The 19,429-nt window shown below is 42.8% G+C and overlaps 1 protein-coding gene across 1 annotated transcript in view; it reads left to right on the forward strand.

The window, feature by feature from the left end:
- LOC138949528 (protein GPR107-like) overlaps positions 1–19,429 on the forward strand; it is a 60,212-nt gene that overhangs the window by 19,121 nt on the left and 21,662 nt on the right. Inside the window, exons 6-13 of the mRNA XM_070321370.1 lie at positions 1,918–2,160; positions 2,882–2,986; positions 4,154–4,287; positions 10,412–10,487; positions 10,831–10,904; positions 11,995–12,112; positions 16,313–16,443; positions 17,005–17,098. Coding sequence (XP_070177471.1) covers positions 1,918–2,160; positions 2,882–2,986; positions 4,154–4,287; positions 10,412–10,487; positions 10,831–10,904; positions 11,995–12,112; positions 16,313–16,443; positions 17,005–17,098 — 975 coding nt within the window. The remainder of the gene's footprint in view (positions 1–1,917; positions 2,161–2,881; positions 2,987–4,153; positions 4,288–10,411; positions 10,488–10,830; positions 10,905–11,994; positions 12,113–16,312; positions 16,444–17,004; positions 17,099–19,429) is intronic.

Here is a 19,429-nt window from a genome sequence, read left to right on the forward strand (position 1 = left end):
CATGTATTTTGGTAGGAAAAATGTGTAAAGCAGTTCTTAGTGTATGATGTCATTGCTGTCAAGGTCAAGCATGTGAGTCGTATGGGCTTTGCCCTTCTTGTTAGAGTGAGTTAGATTTTTCTTTCCCACCGCCTTGTTGATGTTATCTGCTATATGTGATTCGGAGTAAGAATATGTAATTTAATGGAAAATTGTGAAAGTAAATTTTCATTTGATTAATATATTTAACTGAATCACATAGTGTAGGCCCTCCCGCCTGCCCCGCTTATGGTTTTTTAGTTTCTTTAAAGCCGTATGATTATTACCATGTGTTGGTAGAGGAAGTGACATAGTATCCACCAATGGGAGGTAACTCTCGGGGTACCTGCTCATTACCAAGGCTATTTAAGCCTTTTTGGGTGATGGGGTTGCTTCCCTTTTGAAGTACCGCAACACGGTTTCCTAGTGGTAAGGCGTCCGCCCAGTGAGCGGGAGGTCGTGGGTTCGAACCCCGGCCGGGTCATACCTAAGACTTTAAAATTGGCAATCTAGTGGCTGCTCCGCCTGGCGTCTGGCATTATGGGGTTAGTGCTAGGACTGGTTGGTCCGGTGTCAGAATAATGTGACTGGGTGAGACATGAAGCCTGTGCTGCGACTTCTGTCTTGTGTGTGGCGCACGTTATATGTCAAAGCAGCACCGCCCTGATATGGCCCTTCGTGGTCGGCTGGGCGTTAAGCAAACAAACAAACAAACAAACAAACCCTTTTGAAGTGTTAGACGGGTATGCGTTTTCAGAACCCAGCATCTCAGACTGTGTCAAATGCTATGTGATTCGGGTAAGTATATTAATCAAAGGAAAATTTACTTATAAAATTTTCCATTTAAGGCTTCTAATTGCCATTTGAATACCGTACTTTCCGGGTCATAAGGCGCGACTTTTTTCCTCGAGTTCGACCCCTGCGTCTTGTATAACGAAGCGCCTAATCCGTGTATGAAATACGAAAAAAATCAAAGAGACCGCCTGAGTACCAGTCAAACAACTTGTGATAATGCATGTTTCAGCTACTAGGTACTGCCCTGGCCAAGTTTCCTCGAGCTCTCAAGCCACCCAGCTATCACAATGGACCTGCCTTTGATCTCGCCGCACACACAGAGCACACATATTTCCACTCTGTTAAACTCGGTCACTGACCCCGGTGCAGGAAGTGTTTCCTCTCTCAGATATGACAGGGGAACCACCTCTCATGGCAAAAACTGGGTAATTGACCCCTGGGAAGAAGGTCGTGTCTATAAACAAGGCCACCCAGCTATCACAATGGACCTGCCTTTGATCTCGCCGCACACACAGAGCACACATATTTCCACTCTGTATTCTTCCTTTGATGTGCGGCTTATTTTCATTCTTCGACCGTTTGTTACCGGTATACTTTTTCAATTTTGGTGCGCCTTATCGGCCCCCTGCGCCCAATGGGTGACTGGATTACAATTTTTGTTAAAAAGAAGGGGGTGCGCCTTATGCGCTGTAGCGCCTTGTCACCCGGAAAGTACGGTACCTTCTCTCTTCAGTGCAAATTAAACCACAGGCACAAAATGTTCAGTTTCTTGCACATACAGAACATACAGTTCGGGTTTTTACTAAACTTACTAACTTTCAGAGATATATATATATATATTGTTTACAATAGGGATATCATACTGGGGGAAAAAAAAATTAAAATGGATACACCCATTCAGCAAAGTCGCTATCTGGGATCCATTTCACATGTTTTTGGCTAAGCACAAGATGTAGCACTTGGCAGATGTGTGATTGTAAAGCTACTTTTGATGACGTCACATATACATGTTGTGCAAAGGCACTTTCTGGCGCTTTCTCGTATCCTTCTCTCTGCTTGGCCTTGAGTGTCTTACAGTCTAACACTGTGTGCTTTTCTCTTCAGGTACGGGAAGTGGTGACCTCCAGCACCCTTCCCCCCACGTCGACAGGAAGTCCTCTAACGCGAAATAAAGCGGAGGAAAAGAAGACCTCCACGCCAGCGACGGTGACAGCAAAACCAGGCGTTATCTCCTCCACCACGGCGTTGCCCACGGCGACAATGACGCCGACAGCGAGCCGGAATACGGAAGAGTTAGTGAAGAATGTGGCGCTGAATGTGAACGGTGACGGCACCTTCCAGACCTATGTGAGTCATTGTGTGTGTGTGTTGGGGGGGAGATGTGGCGCTGAATGTGAACGGTGACGGCACCTTCCTGACCTATGTGAGTCATTGTGTGTGAGTTGGGGGGGTCGGATGTGGTGCTAAATGTGAACAGTGACGGCACCTTCCAGACCTATGTGAGTCATTGTGTGTGTGTTGGGGGGGGATGTGGCGCTGAATCTGAACAGTGACGGCACCCTCCAGACCCTTGTGAGCCATTGTGTGTGAGTTGGGGGGGAGGGATGTGGCGCGGAATGTAAACGGTGACGGCTCTTTCCAGACCTGTGTGAGACATTGTGTGTGTGTTGGGGGAGGGATGTGGCACTGGATGTGAACGGTGACAGCTCTTTCCAGACTAATGTGAGTCTGTGTGTGTGAGTTTTTGTTTTAGACTTTGCGTGCGTCCATGTATGTGTGTGTCTTTGTGTGTGTGTGTGTATTTTCATTTCTTTAAGTGTGTTTCTCGTACACTTTTCCACAAAAATGTAGAGAGAAAATGCAGAGAGAAAATGCAGAGAGAAAATGCAGGAATTTGTTTCAGCTGTCTGCTTTTGTACACCCTACATCACACATTTCTCACATGTCTCAAGGATTATTGACACCATGCTTCTCACCACACTATCCTCACACAGCCCAAAGTTTCTTGAGGAATTTCCATAAGTACAATACGCATACCAAATACAAAGTGTGGGTTGTCTGGTTTCAGTTCCTGGTCTACATCAGGAAGCCCGAGGAGGAAGGGCTGTACAACCTGTTTTTCCACAACTGTCTGCGCTACGGCCGGGCCCTGGATGCCAGCATCGACATGACGGTCAGTGCTGCATATCAACGTCATCTTACAACTTTGGCCTAACTCCTTTTAAACAACTTCTACGGAGAAGGACAAAACTGATTAGTTTTATTATAAAATAGTTTTTGAGTCACTTGAGAAAAAGTGACTCTATGTAATCGGTCAGTGTTAGTCTGTCCGGCCGGCCGTCCGTAGACACCACCTTAACGTTGGACTTTTCTCGGAAACTATCAAAGCGATCGGGCTCATATTTTGTTTAGTCGTGACCTCCAATGACCTCTACACTTTAACGATGGTTTCGTTGACCTTTGACCTTTTTCAAGGTCACAGGTCAGCGTCAAAGGAAAAATTAGACATTTTATATCTTTGACAAAGTTCATCGGATGTGATTGAAACTTTGTAGGATTATTCTTTACATCAAAGTATTTACATCTGTAGCCTTTTACGAACGTTATCAGAAAAACAAGGGAGATAACTAGCCTTTTCTGTTCGGCAACACACAACTTAACGTTGGGCTTTTCTCGGAAACTATAAAAGTGACCGGGCTCAAATTTTATGTGAACGTGACTCATTGTGTTGTGAATAGCAATTTCTTCCTGTCCATCTGATGCCTCATATAATATTCAGAACTGCGAAAGTGACTCGATCGAGCGTTTGCTCTTCTTGTTATATTCGTTCCTGGTATGGATAGAAAGATAATAGAAAGTTAAATCATGTATTGTCCATCGTACAAGAGAATATTTCTCATGGAGAATGATTTACTTAGTCCAAAGGATAAAAACGTCAAACTGGCCATCACTATACAGTGAAACCTCCTTTGGCACCTTCAGTTGTAGCACACCCTCTGCGTTAACATCTCATTTTACTTGGAAATTCTCTTCATTGTGTTAGTTAATTCACTCCTGTTTTCAGCCACAGGCGAGTTATAAATCCGCCGGGCTAGTAGAAACCGCCTTGCACACTCGCCCGGCTGGCCAGTGAAAATTCTGGTCAAATGCAACACTTTGTAATATTGAGTTTTAAAGCCATATAAACAAATCAGATGCAGCAACTGTGGTATGTACCGGCCCAGCAAAATTTCTGGCGGGCTAGTGACTTTCTTGAAGTTACTCGCCCAGCTGGCGAGTTAACATGTTGAGATTTGACCATCCGTGGATTTGAACCGGTGTGGCTGGTGGCTGTGTGCAGATCATGATCACAGAGGACAACAATGGCAACTTCCTGACGGCGGGCGAGATGCCGGTGCCCGCCGTGTACTTCACCTTCTCCGTCCTCTTCTTCATCGCCGGCGTGGCGTGGCTGTCCGTGCTGCACAGGTCAAAGTGAGTGGAGGCCAATGTCTGCACCATTTTATAGCACATCAAAGTACAGTGGAACCTTTAACACCCCTCAATGTAAGACTTCCTCCCTTCTAGGACCTTGCTTCAACACCTGATTTCGTCACATTGTTGAAGGTCTTAAAAGCAGGGTTCCACGGTATTATTTCAGGCATGAAAACTGACAGTGCATTTGGGACGGGAGCTGCCATAACACCGCTCACCTAAACACAGGCGAAATAGAGGCAGGGATAGATATATACAATATCAACGCTCACCTAAACTCAGGCTAAATAGAGGCAGGGATAGATATATGTGACCCTCCACCACGAAATGTGTCGCATGTCACCTCGCGCGGTTCTGCGCTAGGCTTGATATAAGTCCGGAGAGTGTCTGGTAACAGTGTGAGGGTCACCTTAGTCACAGGCTTATACCTCAAACAGTTTTCGCTCTTTTCTAAAACGGTTTTCACCACTGGATAGAGCATAAAAAACTTTTTAGGAAAATGTAAAAATATGAAAATCATGCAAAGGTGACATGCGACTCATTCCGTGGTGGAGGGTCACATATACAATATCAACGCTCACCTAAACACAGGCTAAATAGAGGCAGGGATAGATATATACAATATCAACGCTCACCTAAACTCAGGCTAAATAGAGGCAGGGATAGATATGAGCCTGTGACAAAAGGTCGTTAATAAGAATAAGAATAAGAATACTTTATTATCTCATAGAGAAATTCAGGCGTGGTACATAACAATAATACAAACAGGACATTGTTTTTACATAAGACATATAGCACTATATAACAGGGCAGGTTATAAACACAGACCTGTTTACCCTTACGATTTTGGCGTAATTTATTACGATTTTCTGCAAAAAATACGCCATTCCGCTATCCGTGTCAAGACTACGATTTTCATAAATAACAAAAATGTAAAAAAAAAATTTTTTTTTTTTAAATTTTTTTATTAATTCACATGTTTGGCATTGTTTTTTTCAATGGCAAAATGGGGTGAAAAAGCACAGGACTGACCAGAGATCATGTCTGTCTGATGAGACGCTGGAGAGCCTTCTAGTGGTGAAGTCTCGCCCTCACTCATTCGGCAAGCGCAAGTACAGTAGAGAAGCGCTTGACACACTGAAAAAGGCCTACTACGAGCAAAAGAATAAGAATCAGTGATGCATGTGCTTTTGATGTGATCTTCTTTGAAATTATGATGACTAAAAAAACTGACTGATGTGTTTTGTATTTCGCAGACACAGTTGTCATGTGCGTTGTAATTGGCGACGAATGCTGGATGATTACTATTTTTGTGCCAGGATTACTATTTTTGGGGCTGAGCATTACTCCAAAACACTTATGGGGGTAAACAGGTCTGTAAACACACCTTGACAATCAGGACTGAAAATGACAATTTCCAAAATAGATTTAAAGTGTTCAGTTTGTGTATGTTTTAAGTTGTGTCCTTTGGCTATCTGGAAACATGTGTTAAAAGATACTTTGAGCAACACTTGACATGATTTTATCAGTTGTTAGTCGAACAATTTGAGATTGTTGGTTGTGACACAAGACAAACTAGTTCACAAAAAATAATGGCAAAAACATCTCCAAAGTTTAAAACAACAGTTAAAACTTACTGACACAAAGGTATATAACTATCCCTGTTAAATTTCATCCAAGATTGTCGAAATATATTGTGTTTATAATCTATATATATATATATACGACTAGTGTCTGTGTGTCTGTCTGTCTGTGTGTCTGTGCGCGATGCACGGCCAAAGTTCTCGATGGATCTGCTTCAAATTTGGTGGGCATATTCAGGTACACCCGGGACACAACCTGGTCGATGAGATATTTCAACACGTGCTCTCAGCGCTGCGCGCTGAACCGATTTTGTTTTTTGTGCTGAACCGATTTTGTTTTTTTTGTCTGGATCCACTACCAGTAACTCTTCCTTATCTTCTCCAGTGTTTTTAGCCGCGATTATCTCCCTTCCTCTGTGCGGTGCGCATAGCCGGGTCCCCGGCGCAGCCGGGTATTCGGATCCACTTCTTCCCGGCGCAGCCGTACCCGGCGAAGCGGGTATTCATCTAGTGATGTAATATGTCCACTGTGACAACCAACACTCACACTTCTTGATTATTTCCACTCGCATCAAATAGAACACCAAAACTGACCTCAAGGGTTTTTTTTATGTCAAATACCTTTATTTCCTTCAATCAACACACAAAATAATTGTCAATATATGACAGCATGAACTTGGGTACACATTTCAATCAATCAATCAATATAAGGCTTATATCGCGCGTATTCTGTGGGTACAGTTCTAAGCGCAGGGATTTATTTTTATTTTTTATTTTTATTTTATGCAATTTATACCGCGCACATATTCAAGGCGCAGGGATTTATTTATGGTGTGTGAGATGGAATTTTGTTACACAATACATCACGCATTCACATCGGCCAGCAGATCGCAGCCATTTCGGCGCATATCCTACTTTTCACGGCCTATTATTCCAAGTCACACGGGTATTTTGGTGGACATTTTTATCTATGCCTATACAATTTTGCCAGGAAAGACCCTTTTGACAATCGTGGGATCTTTAACGTGCACACCCCAATGTAGTGTACACGAAGGGACCTCGATTTTTCGTCTCATCCGAGAGACTAGCACTTGAACCCACCACCTAGGTTAGGAAAGGGGGGAGAAAATTGCTAACGCCCTGACCCAGGGTCGAATTCGCTTCCGAGCGCAAGTGCGTTACCACTCGGCCACCCAGTCCTTTGTGCTGTTGGTTGTCGCTAAACAGGAATGGACATATTCTGATAAATGAAATGTGCAAGATTTGGATATAAAACATCAGATATATCTCTGTAGCAGCTAACACACATGGCAATGTTGTTTTCCTAGAATTAAAGAATAACAAGTCGCGTAAGGCGAAAATACATTTAGTCAAGCTGTCGAACTCACGGAATGAAACTGAACGCACTGTAATATTTCACCAAGACCAGCTTCGTCAATCCCCTCGAGAAGGAAATCGCTCACCTCCCACTTGGAAAACGCAGTGAAATTAACACGTCAGAATAGCGCGGTAGCGTATTGTGCTAAGCAGGAAAGCGCGCTTTTCTGTGTTCTTGTTAACTTTCTGAGCTTGTTTTGAATACAACCTATCATATCTATATGTTTTTGGAATCAGGAAATGATAAAGAATAAGATGAAATCATTTTTGGATCGATTTCTTAAATTTTAATCGTAAGACTAATTAATCTATTTTCGTTAATTGTGATCACATTTTAAGAGTAAACATGACATATGTATATATTTTTAGATTCAGAATGTGATGAGGAATACAATGCAATCAATTTTAAATCTGTTTGCAAAAAATCGATTTTAATGACAACTTTAATGAGCAAACTCATTAATTAATTTTTAATCCTCCAAGCTGAAATGCAATACCAAAGTCCAGGCTTCGTCGAAGATTCCTTGACCAAAATTTCAACCAATTTGGTTGAAAAATGAGAGCGTGACAGCGCCGCCTCAACTTTCACGAAAATCCGGATATGACGTCATCAAAGACCTTTATAAAAAGAATTAAAAAAATATGTCTGGAGATACCATACTCAGGATCTCTCATGTCAAGTTTCATGAAGATCGGTCCAGTAGTTTTCTCTGAATCGCTCTACACACACACACACACACACACACACACACACACACACACACACACACACACACACACACACCACGATCCTCGTCTCGATTCCCCCCTCTATGTTAAAACATTTAGTCAAAACTTAATGTAAATGTAAAAAGGAACATGTCTTTTGATATTAGTTACAAACACATCATTTCAGCTGTTCGTTGTCACCACCCTGCAATGGACATACTTTTAAATGTGAACATTTACAATGTAAAAAAGAAAAAGTTTCCTTCAAATATATATTTTGATCGACACCCATTGCCTTCTTGTATCATTTCAAGTTTGTTATAAATGTTTATCTGCAGTGTAAGGGAATTTTTAATGAGCCAAACACATGCAACCATGTCCCTGAAGTATGTCCAATGAGCAGAAATCGAAAGAGGATAACTCTGTTATTAAAACACCACAACAACAGGGTTGCACACTCTGCAGACGTCTCTGTCACTGTTTTCGATTGGTATTTAACAGAAGCTCTGAAAAGTGTCTAATCTATGATTAATAGTCAAAGCAGTAGTTGGTTGTGACGATTTTGTCGGTCGTGATGTTATTAACAAACTAGAATCAAACGGACATACTACAGTCTCTTACCTTCACGTGTTCGTGTGGCCATTTTTGGAACTGAAAGCGAGGCTCTCCTTACATCCGGCATGTTCTGGTTTATGCAAAAGCTAAGATCGGACCAGCTACGCATTGTGTAGTGGAAAAATCGGTGAATCTTTGGTCATGACGTTCGGACAAACTATCAGCCACGGCACACATTTTTTCAAAATACCGGTGATCAGTTCAAACTTTCCAATATGCAGTATATAGTTTTATCGTTATTACTGTTGTTTATAAAGGAAAACATGTTTAAACTTGTCCAGGAAGCGATCAGGTGAAAACAAAAAAAGATAAATGGGAAACACATAGGTGGGACATACGGGAGTCACACTTACCGACTGACTGATTCTTTTGGGTCAAAATCATCCGAATTTACAACAGCTTAACCATAATGTTGACTGGGGTGTATTTTTCAAACCTCAGTTGTGTGGTTACTTGCTAAAAATTAGTGCTTATGAGTTTGGATTATTTTTTTGTTATCAACAAAGTAGGTGAACACACCGGACACGTTCTCAGGAGGGAAACAAAGAGAATATAATTTATACTTTTTTTCTTTTTTTTTTAAATAACATCCAGATTCACAGACATCAACATGTTGTCATATGTATCTCCCGTGGGTATATTCAAAACAACAAACGAACACAAAAATAGTAAAGCTTTTGTGAAAACATTTTATTTTCTTTGCAAATGCTCAAGGGTATACCGAACGACCTTTTGTCACAGGCTCATATACAAATAAGTACACATTTCAACAGGTACAGTAACGTTTATGCAGTGTTACGCTGTGTGATGGTTAGATTGGTAACATGATGTGAGTATTACAGGGATGTAACACATTGACTGACTATTAGGGTTTAACGTCCTCTTAAACCAGTTGGCCTATATTGGGACAGGTATTGGTAATATGCTGAAGATATGGTGTGATACTTTGACTCGAACAAGCCCGCTGTTGGCGTCTTCTTCGACACACCAGCATTGGGTTTGTCTCGTCAAAGTATCGAAATACGATCATGATAATCAGAGACGAGAGATGATGCATGTTTGTCTTCGTGTTTTCCAAGCCCTGAGACTTTCGCTGTGAACGTGGGATCTTTTTCGTGTGCATGTGTGCACACGGGGATGTTCGGACACCGAAGAGAGTCTGCACAAAGTTGACTCCAAGAAATAAATCTCTCGCCGAACGTGGGGATCGAACCCACGCTGATAGCGACCAACTGGCTACAAAGCCACGGTGCTACCAACTGAGCTACGTGGGGGGCCTGGTGGCTCAGTTGGTAGAGCACTGGACTTGTGATCGGAAGGTCGCAGGTTCGAATTCAGACCGGGACGGACACGGGTCAACTTTATGTGCAGACCCAGAAACAGAAGCCATATCCCACCCCTGTATCACTACAATGGCACCTAAAAGACCTTGGTCATTCTGCCATAAATGCAGATGGCTAAATACCACCTAAACACGCATACACTTGTGTATCTCGTCAAAAACTGTGAGGGCGTAAAACTCGAATCATATAACCCATATCTTGTCCTTAAGAGGCGAAATATTTAGCCTGTAGGACATACAGCATTCTCTCTTTCCTTTTTTTCCTCAAATTCCTGAGCTACGTCCCCGCCACTGTAACACAGTATGTGTGTAGTGTAATATGGTGTGATTGTTACAGTGATGTAACACAGTGTGTGTGTGTGTGTGTGTGTGTAATGTAACATGGTGTAATTGTTACAGGGATGTAACACAGTGTGTGTAATGTAACATGGTGTGATTGTTACAAGGATGTTTATCAGTGTGACTGTGTGTGTAATGTAACACAATGTGACTGTTACAGGGAGGACGTGTACAAGATTCACTACCTGATGCTGGTGGTGGTGTTCGTCAAGAGCTTGTCCTGTCTCTTCCATGGGGTGAGGAGGAGCATGGTGTGGCCACCTGCCACACTGTCTTGTCTGTCTATGTGTTGATGTGTGTGTGTGTGTGTGTGTGTGTGTGTGTGTGTGTGTGTGAGTGAGAGTGTGTGTGTGTATGTACATGTATGTGTTTATGTGTGTGTGTGTGTGTGTGTGTGTGTGTGTGTGTGTGTGTGTGTGTGTGTGTGTCTGTGTGTGTGTGTGAGTGAAAGAGGGAGGGAGAGGAGAGTGGGGTAGGGGTCAGGAGGAGGATGTTGTGGCCTAGAAGCATTCTTTCTGGCTTTACATTTTTTGGGAATGTGATTTCCTGATGTGATGTGTGTATTTTGTGTGTTGGCAGGTGAACATGTACTTCATTCAGAAGACTGGGATCCATGAAGATGCCTGGGCCATTCTCTGGTACATCGTTTACCTGTGAGTCTGTGCTGTCAGTAAGCTGATGCTATTGTCTGTGTCTGATGCTATTGTCTGTGTCTGATGCTATTGTCTGTGTCTGATGCTATTGTCTGTGTCTGATGCTATTGTCTGTGTCTGCTTTCTCCTTGAAGTTGTCACTGGGTCCAAGTAGAAGGGACACCCCATGTAAAAGCCAGATCTGAAATGGTGGGTAGAATTGTTCAGGATATATGCCTTTGAAATAGACGTTTTCTGGAAATGACTGTCAAGATTTACAAGCTGAAGACGGTTGCTCCCTGCAAACAAAACATTATACAAACAGGAAACATATGGTCGACCAGTTAAAACAAGGATTGCAGCGAATTACTGACACCAATGTCAAGGGTAATCAGTGTCTGCTTGATATGACATACCCCATTTCTTTAGAAAATATTCACATCGCAGTTTACAATTTGTAGCGGCAATGCTGGATCGCTTGCCCCGAGTGTTATCCGACAACGTGTTTTGCCTGAGGTCACGTGCGTTTTGCTTGATGTCGAGGTCACGGCAGTGTGTGAAACTGACGTGCGTGCTTAACGATCGCTGCAGGCCATCCAGTGAATGGCGGCTCCTAACAGAAACAGCCATCATATGGATTGGATAACATACACATTGGAGTCAGTTTTTCTGTGCGAAGTGCGTGGTTTTGATCGGTCCACCACGTGTATCCTGTTGGTGCAAGGTCTTCTTAGCGGGGCGCAACTCTTCCACAACGCTTGCGAATCCTGACAGTTATTTCAGAAAATTGTACATTAGGCAGTGTGACTGTATGTGTTTGTTTTCCTTCTGTCCAGGACTCGGGGAGCTCTGATGTTTGTGACTGTATGTGTTTGGTTTCCTTCTGTCCAGGACTCGGGGAGCTCTGATGTTTGTGACTGTATGTGTTTGGTTTCCTTCTGTCCAGGACTCTGGGAGCTCTGATGTTTGTGACTGTATGTGTTTGGTTTCCTTCTGTCCAGGACTCGGGGAGCTCTGATGTTTGTGACTGTATGTGTTTGGTTTCCTTCTGTCCAGGACTCGGGGAGCTCTGATGTTTGTGACTGTATGTGTTTGGTTTCCTTCTGTCCAGGACTCGGGGAGCTCTGATGTTTGTGACGGTGCTGTTGATCGGAGCAGGCTGGGCTTTCATCAAACACGTTCTCACCGACAGGGAAAAGAAACTCTTCCTTATCATCATCCCTCTGCAGGTAGCTAGAGTTGTTTTTCTTGGCAGAGGCTTGCTAGTTTTGTGTAAAAGATGTTTGTTTTGTGTATTCTTTGATTTGGTGTACGGTGGAACCCCTTGATAAGACCTCCACAAATCTGTCAACATCAGGTCTTCACAAGAAGCAGGTCTCACAGTAGAGGTACGTTTACACATGTTATAGAGGTACATTTACACATGTTATAGAGGTACATTTACACATGTTATAGAGGTACATTTACACATGTTATAGAGGTACATTTACACATGTTATAGAGGTACATTTACACATGTTATAGAGGTACATTTACACATGTTATAGAGGTACATTTACACATGTTATAGAGGTACATTTACACATGTTATAGAGGTACATTTACACATGTTATAAAGGTATATTTACACATGTTATAGAGGTACATTTACACATGTTATAGAGGTACATTTACACATGTTATAGAGGTACATTTACACATGTTATAGAGGTACATTTACACATGTTATAGAGGTACATTTACACATGTTATAGAGGTACATTTACACATGTTATAGAGGTACATTTACACATGTTATAGAGGTACATTTACACATGTTATAAAGGTACATTTACACATGTTATAAAGGTACATTTACACATGTTATAGAGGTACATTTACACATGTTATAGAGGTACATTTACACATGTTATAGAGGTACATTTACACATGTTATAAAGGTACATTTACACATGTTATAGAGGTACATTTACACATGTTATAAAGGTACATTTACACATGTTATAGAGGTACATTTACACATGTTATAGAGGTACATTTACACATGTTATAAAGGTACATTTACACATGTTATAGAGGTACATTTACACATGTTATAGAGGTACATTTACAGATGTTATAGCGGTACATTTACAGATGTTATAGCGGTACATTTACACATGTTATAGAGGTACATTTACACATGTTATAGAGGTACATTTACACATGTTATAGAGGTACATTTACACATGTTATAAAGGTACATTTACACATGTTATAGAGGTACATTTACACATGTTATAAAGGTACATTTACACATGTTATAGAGGTACATTTACACATGTTATAGAGGTACATTTACACATGTTATAGAGGTACATTTACACATGTTATAAAGGTACATTTACACATGTTATAGAGGTACATTTACACATGTTATAGAGGTACATTTACACATGTTATAGGGGTACATTTACACATGTTATAAAGGTACGTTTACACATGTTATAAAGGTACGTTTACACATGTTATAGAGGTACATTTACACATGTTATAGAGGTACATTTACACATGTTATAGAGGTACATTTACACATGTTATAGAGGTACATTTACACATGTTATAAAGGTACATTTACACATGTTATAGAGGTACATTTACACATGTTATAGAGGTACATTTACACATGTTATAGAGGTACATTTACACATGTTATAGAGGTACATTTACACATGTTATAAAGGTACATTTACACATGTTATAGAGGTACATTTACACATGTTATAGAGGTACATTTACACATGTTATAGAGGTACATTTACACATGTTATAAAGGTACATTTACACATGTTATAAAGGTACATTTACACATGTTATAGAGGTACATTTACACATGTTATAGAGGTACATTTACACATGTTATAGAGGTACATTTACACATGTTATAGAGGTACATTTACACATGTTATATAGGTACATTTACACATGTTATAAAGGTACATTTACACATGTTATAGAGGTACATTTACACATGTTATAAAGGTACATTTACACATGTTATAAAGGTACATTTACACATGTTATAGAGGTACATTTACACATGTTATAAAGGTACATTTACACATGTTATAGAGGTACATTTGCACATGTTATAGAGGTACATTTACACATGTTATAGGGGTACATTTACACATGTTATAGAGGTACGTTTACACATGTTATAAAGGTACATTTACACGTGTTATAGAGGTACATTTACACATGTTATAGAGGTACATTTACACATGTTATAGAGGTACATTTACACATGTTATAGAGGTACATTTACACATGTTATAGAGGTACATTTACACATGTTATAAAGGTACGTTTACACATGTTATAAAGGTACATTTACACATGTTATAGAGGTACGTTTACACCTGTTATAAAGGTACGTTTACACATGTTATAAAGGTACATTTACACCTGTTATAGAGGTACGTTTACACATGTTATAAAGGTACGTTTACACCTGTTATAAAGGTACATTTACACATGTTATAGAGGTACGTTTACACCTGTTATAAAGGCAGAACATCTGAAAAAAAAGGTGTTGAAAGAGAGATGGAGTGGGGTGGGGCAGGGTGTGAAATCAGGGGATTTCAAGGAAAGGGGGCTTCCAATGTTCTCAGAGCGTAGTCAAATAATACGTAGGATTTGATAGCTCCTGCCTCTTTTTCTTGGCACATTTCGAATTGAACAAAATATCAAAATATAACAAGGTGTCCTATTCGGGAAGGTGGCCTGTCATGAGAGGAGCTTTGTATAGCAGACACTGTACTTGTCATGAGAGGAGCTTTGTATAGCAGACACTGTACTTGTCATATGGGAGCTTTGTATAGCAGACACTGTACTTGTCATATGGGAGCTTTGTATAGCAGACACTGTACTTGTCATGAGAGGAGCTTTGTATAGCAGACACTGTACTTGTCATATGGGAGCTTTGTATAGCAGACACTGTACTTGTCATATGGGAGCTTTGTATAGCAGACACTGTACTTGTCATATGGGAGCTTTGTATAGCAGACACTGTACTTGTCATATGGGAGCTTTGTATAGCAGACACTGTACTTGTCATGAGAGGAGCTTTGTATAGCAGACACTGTACTTGTCATATGGGAGCTTTGTATAGCAGACACTGTACTTGTCATATGGGAGCTTTGTATAGCAGACACTGTACTTGTCATATGGGAGCTTTGTATAGCAGACACTGTACTTGTCATATGGGAGCTTTGTATAGCAGACACTGTACTTGTCATATGGGAGCTTTGTATAGCAGACACTGTACTTGTCATGAGAGGAGCTTTGTATAGCAGACACTGTACTTGTCATATGGGAGCTTTGTATAGCAGACACTGTACTTGTCATGAGAGGAGCTTTGTATAGCAGACACTGTACTTGTCATATGGGAGCTTTGTATAGCAGACACTGTACTTGTCATATGGGAGCTTTGTATAGCAGACACTGTACTTGTCATATGGGAGCTTTGTATAGCAGACACTGTACTTGTCATATGGGAGCTTTGTATAGCAGACACTGTACTTGTCATGAGAGGAGCTTTGTATAGCAGACACTGTACTTGTCATATGGGAGCTTTGTATAGCAGACACTGTACTTGTCATATGGGAGCTTTGTATAGCAGACACTGTACTTGTCATATGGGAGCTTTGTATAGCAGACACTGTACTTGTCATATGGGAGCTTTGTATAGCAGACACTGTACTTGTCATATGGGAGCTTTGTATAGCAGACACTGTACTTGTCATATGGGAGCTTTGTATAGCAGACACTGTACTTGTCATATGGGAGCTTTGTATAGCAGACACTGTACTTGTCATGAGAGGAGCTTTGTATAGCAGACACTGTACTTGTCATGAGAGGAGCTTTGTATAGCAGACACTGTACTTGTCATGAGAGGAGCTTTGTATAGCAGACAACACTGTACTTGTCATGAGAGGAGCTTTGTATAGCAGACACTGTACTTGTCATGAGAGGAGCTTTGTATAGCAGACAACACTGTACTTGTCATGAGAGGAGCTTTGTATAGCAGACACTGTACTTGTCATGATAGTAGCAGACAACACTGTACTTGTCATGAGAGGAGCTTTGTATAGCAGACACTGTACTTGTCATGACTTACCTGTATTTATTGATGCCAGGCGGTGTGTGATTTACCTGTGTTTCATTCATGCCAGGTGTATGATTTACCTGTGTTTTATTGATGCCAGGTGTTGTATGACTTACCTGTGTTTTATTGATGCCAGGTGTTGTGTGATTTACCTGTGTTTTATTGATGCCAGGTGTTGTGTGATTTACCTGTGTTTTATTGATGCCAGGTGTTGTGTGATTTACCTGTGTTTTATTGATGCCAGGTGTTGTGTTATTTACCGGTGTTTAACTGATGGCAGGTGCTGGACCGAGTGGCGGAGGTGATTGTGGAGGAGAGCGAGGAGGGCAACCAGTCCTACATGACCTGGAAAGAAATCTTCATTCTCGTTGACCTGCTCTGCTGTGGCGCCATCCTCTTCCCTGTCGTCTGGTAATCAGTCGTTCTAATAGTTCCCACTCAACTTGTGCAGGCCAGCTATGGGGCTGCACTTGCTGACTGGGGAAAGGGAGGAATGGGTCGGAACTGTAGCAACTAATTTGTGGTTTTTTTTAATCAAAATGATTGAATGTTTGGCCAAACATTAATTGACCCAGACTGGACCCTACGATTGCATTTCAGCTTGGAAACTTACAAATTTGTGAATGAAATATATTCTAAAATGTTTGCAATTTCTATTCATTATTATTTTCTGAATTGTTATGTTTGGATTGAAATTGTGCTAAAAAATTAAGAAAATATGTTTTATGCAAAGTAGGTTCAGATGGCTTCTTACTAGTCTTGGTTAAAAAAAAAAATCCAGTCTTTTTGTAAGGCATACAGATTGACGAAACATCGTGATTTTGCTTAACTTTACTTGTTTATTCATTACTTGCTTTCCATGATCTTGTATGATTTTATGCATGTAGCTTTTTTTCCGGATGATAAAAGTGAATAACTTTGAGGGAATGTTTGAAGCAGAACAAGAATAACATTGAATCCTCTTCATTTCAGGTCCATTAGACATCTGCAAGAAGCCTCCAGCACAGACGGAAAAGCTGCCATCAATCTGCAAAAACTGAAACTCTTCAGACACTTCTATATTCTGGTACGTTCCATACAACAAGAAAATCTATGCACGTAGTTATGGAGTGTTGATTGAGCCGTGAAGAGCAAGCAGAAAACTAATTGGTATCATACAGGCCTGTGAGCTAATTGGTATCATACAGGCCTGTGAGCTAGGTTACGCTTTTGGAAATTGGGGCTGCTTTCTCACAAGGAACTGTTGCCATACGGTCCGGCGCTGGAGAGGGGGGAGAGGGGGAAGAGGGTGAGAGAGGGGGAAGAGGGTGAGAGAGGGGAAAGAGGGCGAGAGGGGGAAGAGGGTGAGAGAGGGGGAAGAGGGCGAGAGGAGAAGAGGGTGAGAGGGGGAAGAGGGCGAGAGGGAGGGGCAAGAGGGCGAGAGGGGTAAGAGGGCGAGAGAGAGGGCGAGAAGAGGGAAGAGGGCGTGAGGGGGAAGAGGGTGTGAGGGAGAAGAGGGCGGGAGGGGGAAGAGGGAAAGAGGGCGTGAGGGGGAAGAGGGAGAAGAGGGTGTGAGGGGGAAGAGGGCGAGAGGTGGAAGAGGGCGTGAGGGGGAAGAGGGCGTGAGGGGGAAGAGGGTGAGAGGGGGAAGAGGGCGTGAGGGGGAAGAGGGCGTGAGGGGGAAGAGGGCGAGAGGGGGAAGAAGGCAGAGGGGGAAGAGGGCGTGAGGGGGAAGAGGGAGAAGAGGGCGTGAGGGGGAAGAGGGCGTGAGGGGGAAGAGGGAGAAGAGGGGGAAGAGGGCGAGAGGGGGAAGAGGGCGTGAGGGGGAAGAGGGCGAGAGGGGGAAGAGGGCGTGAGGGGGAAGAGGGCGAGAGGGGGAAGAGGGCGAGAGGGGGAAGGTGGGTTGTCCTTTCCTTGCACGTTGCCTTCATAGATGTGATACACAAAGGGAAGTAAGCGCTGTGAACCAGTCTCCTGGCACATTGAACCAGTCTCCTGGCACAATGAACCAGTCTCCTGGCACAATGAACCAGTCTCCTGGCACAATGAACCAGTCTTCTCCTGGCACAATGAACCAGTCTCCTGGCACACTGAACCAGTCTCCTGGCACAATGAACCAGTCTCCTGGCACAATGAACCAGTCTCCTGGCACAATGAACCAGTCTCCTGGCACACTGAACCAGTCTCCTGGCACACTGAACCAGTCTCCTGGCACAATGAACCAGTCTCCTGGCACAATGAACCAGTCTCCTGGCACATTGAACCAGTCTCCTGGCACAATGAACCAGTCTCCTGGCACAATGAACCAGTCTCCTGGCACAATGAACCAGTCTCCTGGCACAAGCTCTGAACCAGTCTCCTGGCACAAGCTCTGAACCAGTCTCCTGGCACAATGAACCAGTCTCCTGGCACAATGAACCAGTCTCCTGGCACACTGAACCAGTCTCCTGGCACAATGAACCAGTCTCCTGGCACAATGAACCAGTCTCCTGGCACATTGAACCAGTCTCCTGGCACAATGAACCAGTCTCCTGGCACACTGAACCAGTCTCCTGGCACAATGAACCAGTCTCCTGGCACAATGAACCAGTCTCCTGGCACATTGAACCAGTCTCCTGGCACACTGAACCAGTCTCCTGGCACAAGCTCTGAACCAGTCTCCTGGCACAAGCTCTGAACCAGTCTCCTGGCACAATGAACCAGTCTCCTGGCACAATGAACCAGTCTCCTGGCACACTGAACCAGTCTCCTGGCACAATGAACCAGTCTCCTGGCACAATGAACCAGTCTCCTGGCACATTGAACCAGTCTCCTGGCACAATGAACCAGTCTCCTGGCACACTGAACCAGTCTCCTGGCACAATGAACCAGTCTCCTGGCACAATGAACCAGTCTCCTGGCACACTGAACCAGTCTCCTGGCACAATGAACCAGTCTCCTGGCACAATGAACCAGTCTCCTGGCACAATGAACCAGTCTCCTGGCACAATGAACCAGTCTCCTGGCACAATGAACCAGTCTCCTGGCACATTGAACCAGTCTCCTGGCACAATGAACCAGTCTCCTGGCACACTGAACCAGTCTCCTGGCACAATGAACCAGTCTCCTGGCACAATGAACCAGTCTCCTGGCACAATGAACCAGTCTCCTGGCACAATGAACCAGTCTCCTGGCACACTGAACCAGTCTCCTGGCACACTGAACCAGTCTCCTGGCACACTGAACCAGTCTCCTGGCACACTGAACCAGTCTCCTGGCACACTGAACCAGTCCCCTGGCACACTGAACCAGTCCCCTGGCACACTGAACCAGTCTCCTGGCACACTGAACCAGTCTCCTGGCACACTGAACCAGTCTCCTGGCACAGTGAACCAGTCTCCTGGCACAATGAACCAGTCTCCTGGCACACTGAACCAGT

This window comes from Littorina saxatilis, linkage group LG15, assembly GCF_037325665.1.
Source record: "Littorina saxatilis isolate snail1 linkage group LG15, US_GU_Lsax_2.0, whole genome shotgun sequence".
Lineage (NCBI taxonomy): Eukaryota > Metazoa > Mollusca > Gastropoda > Littorinimorpha > Littorinidae > Littorina > Littorina saxatilis.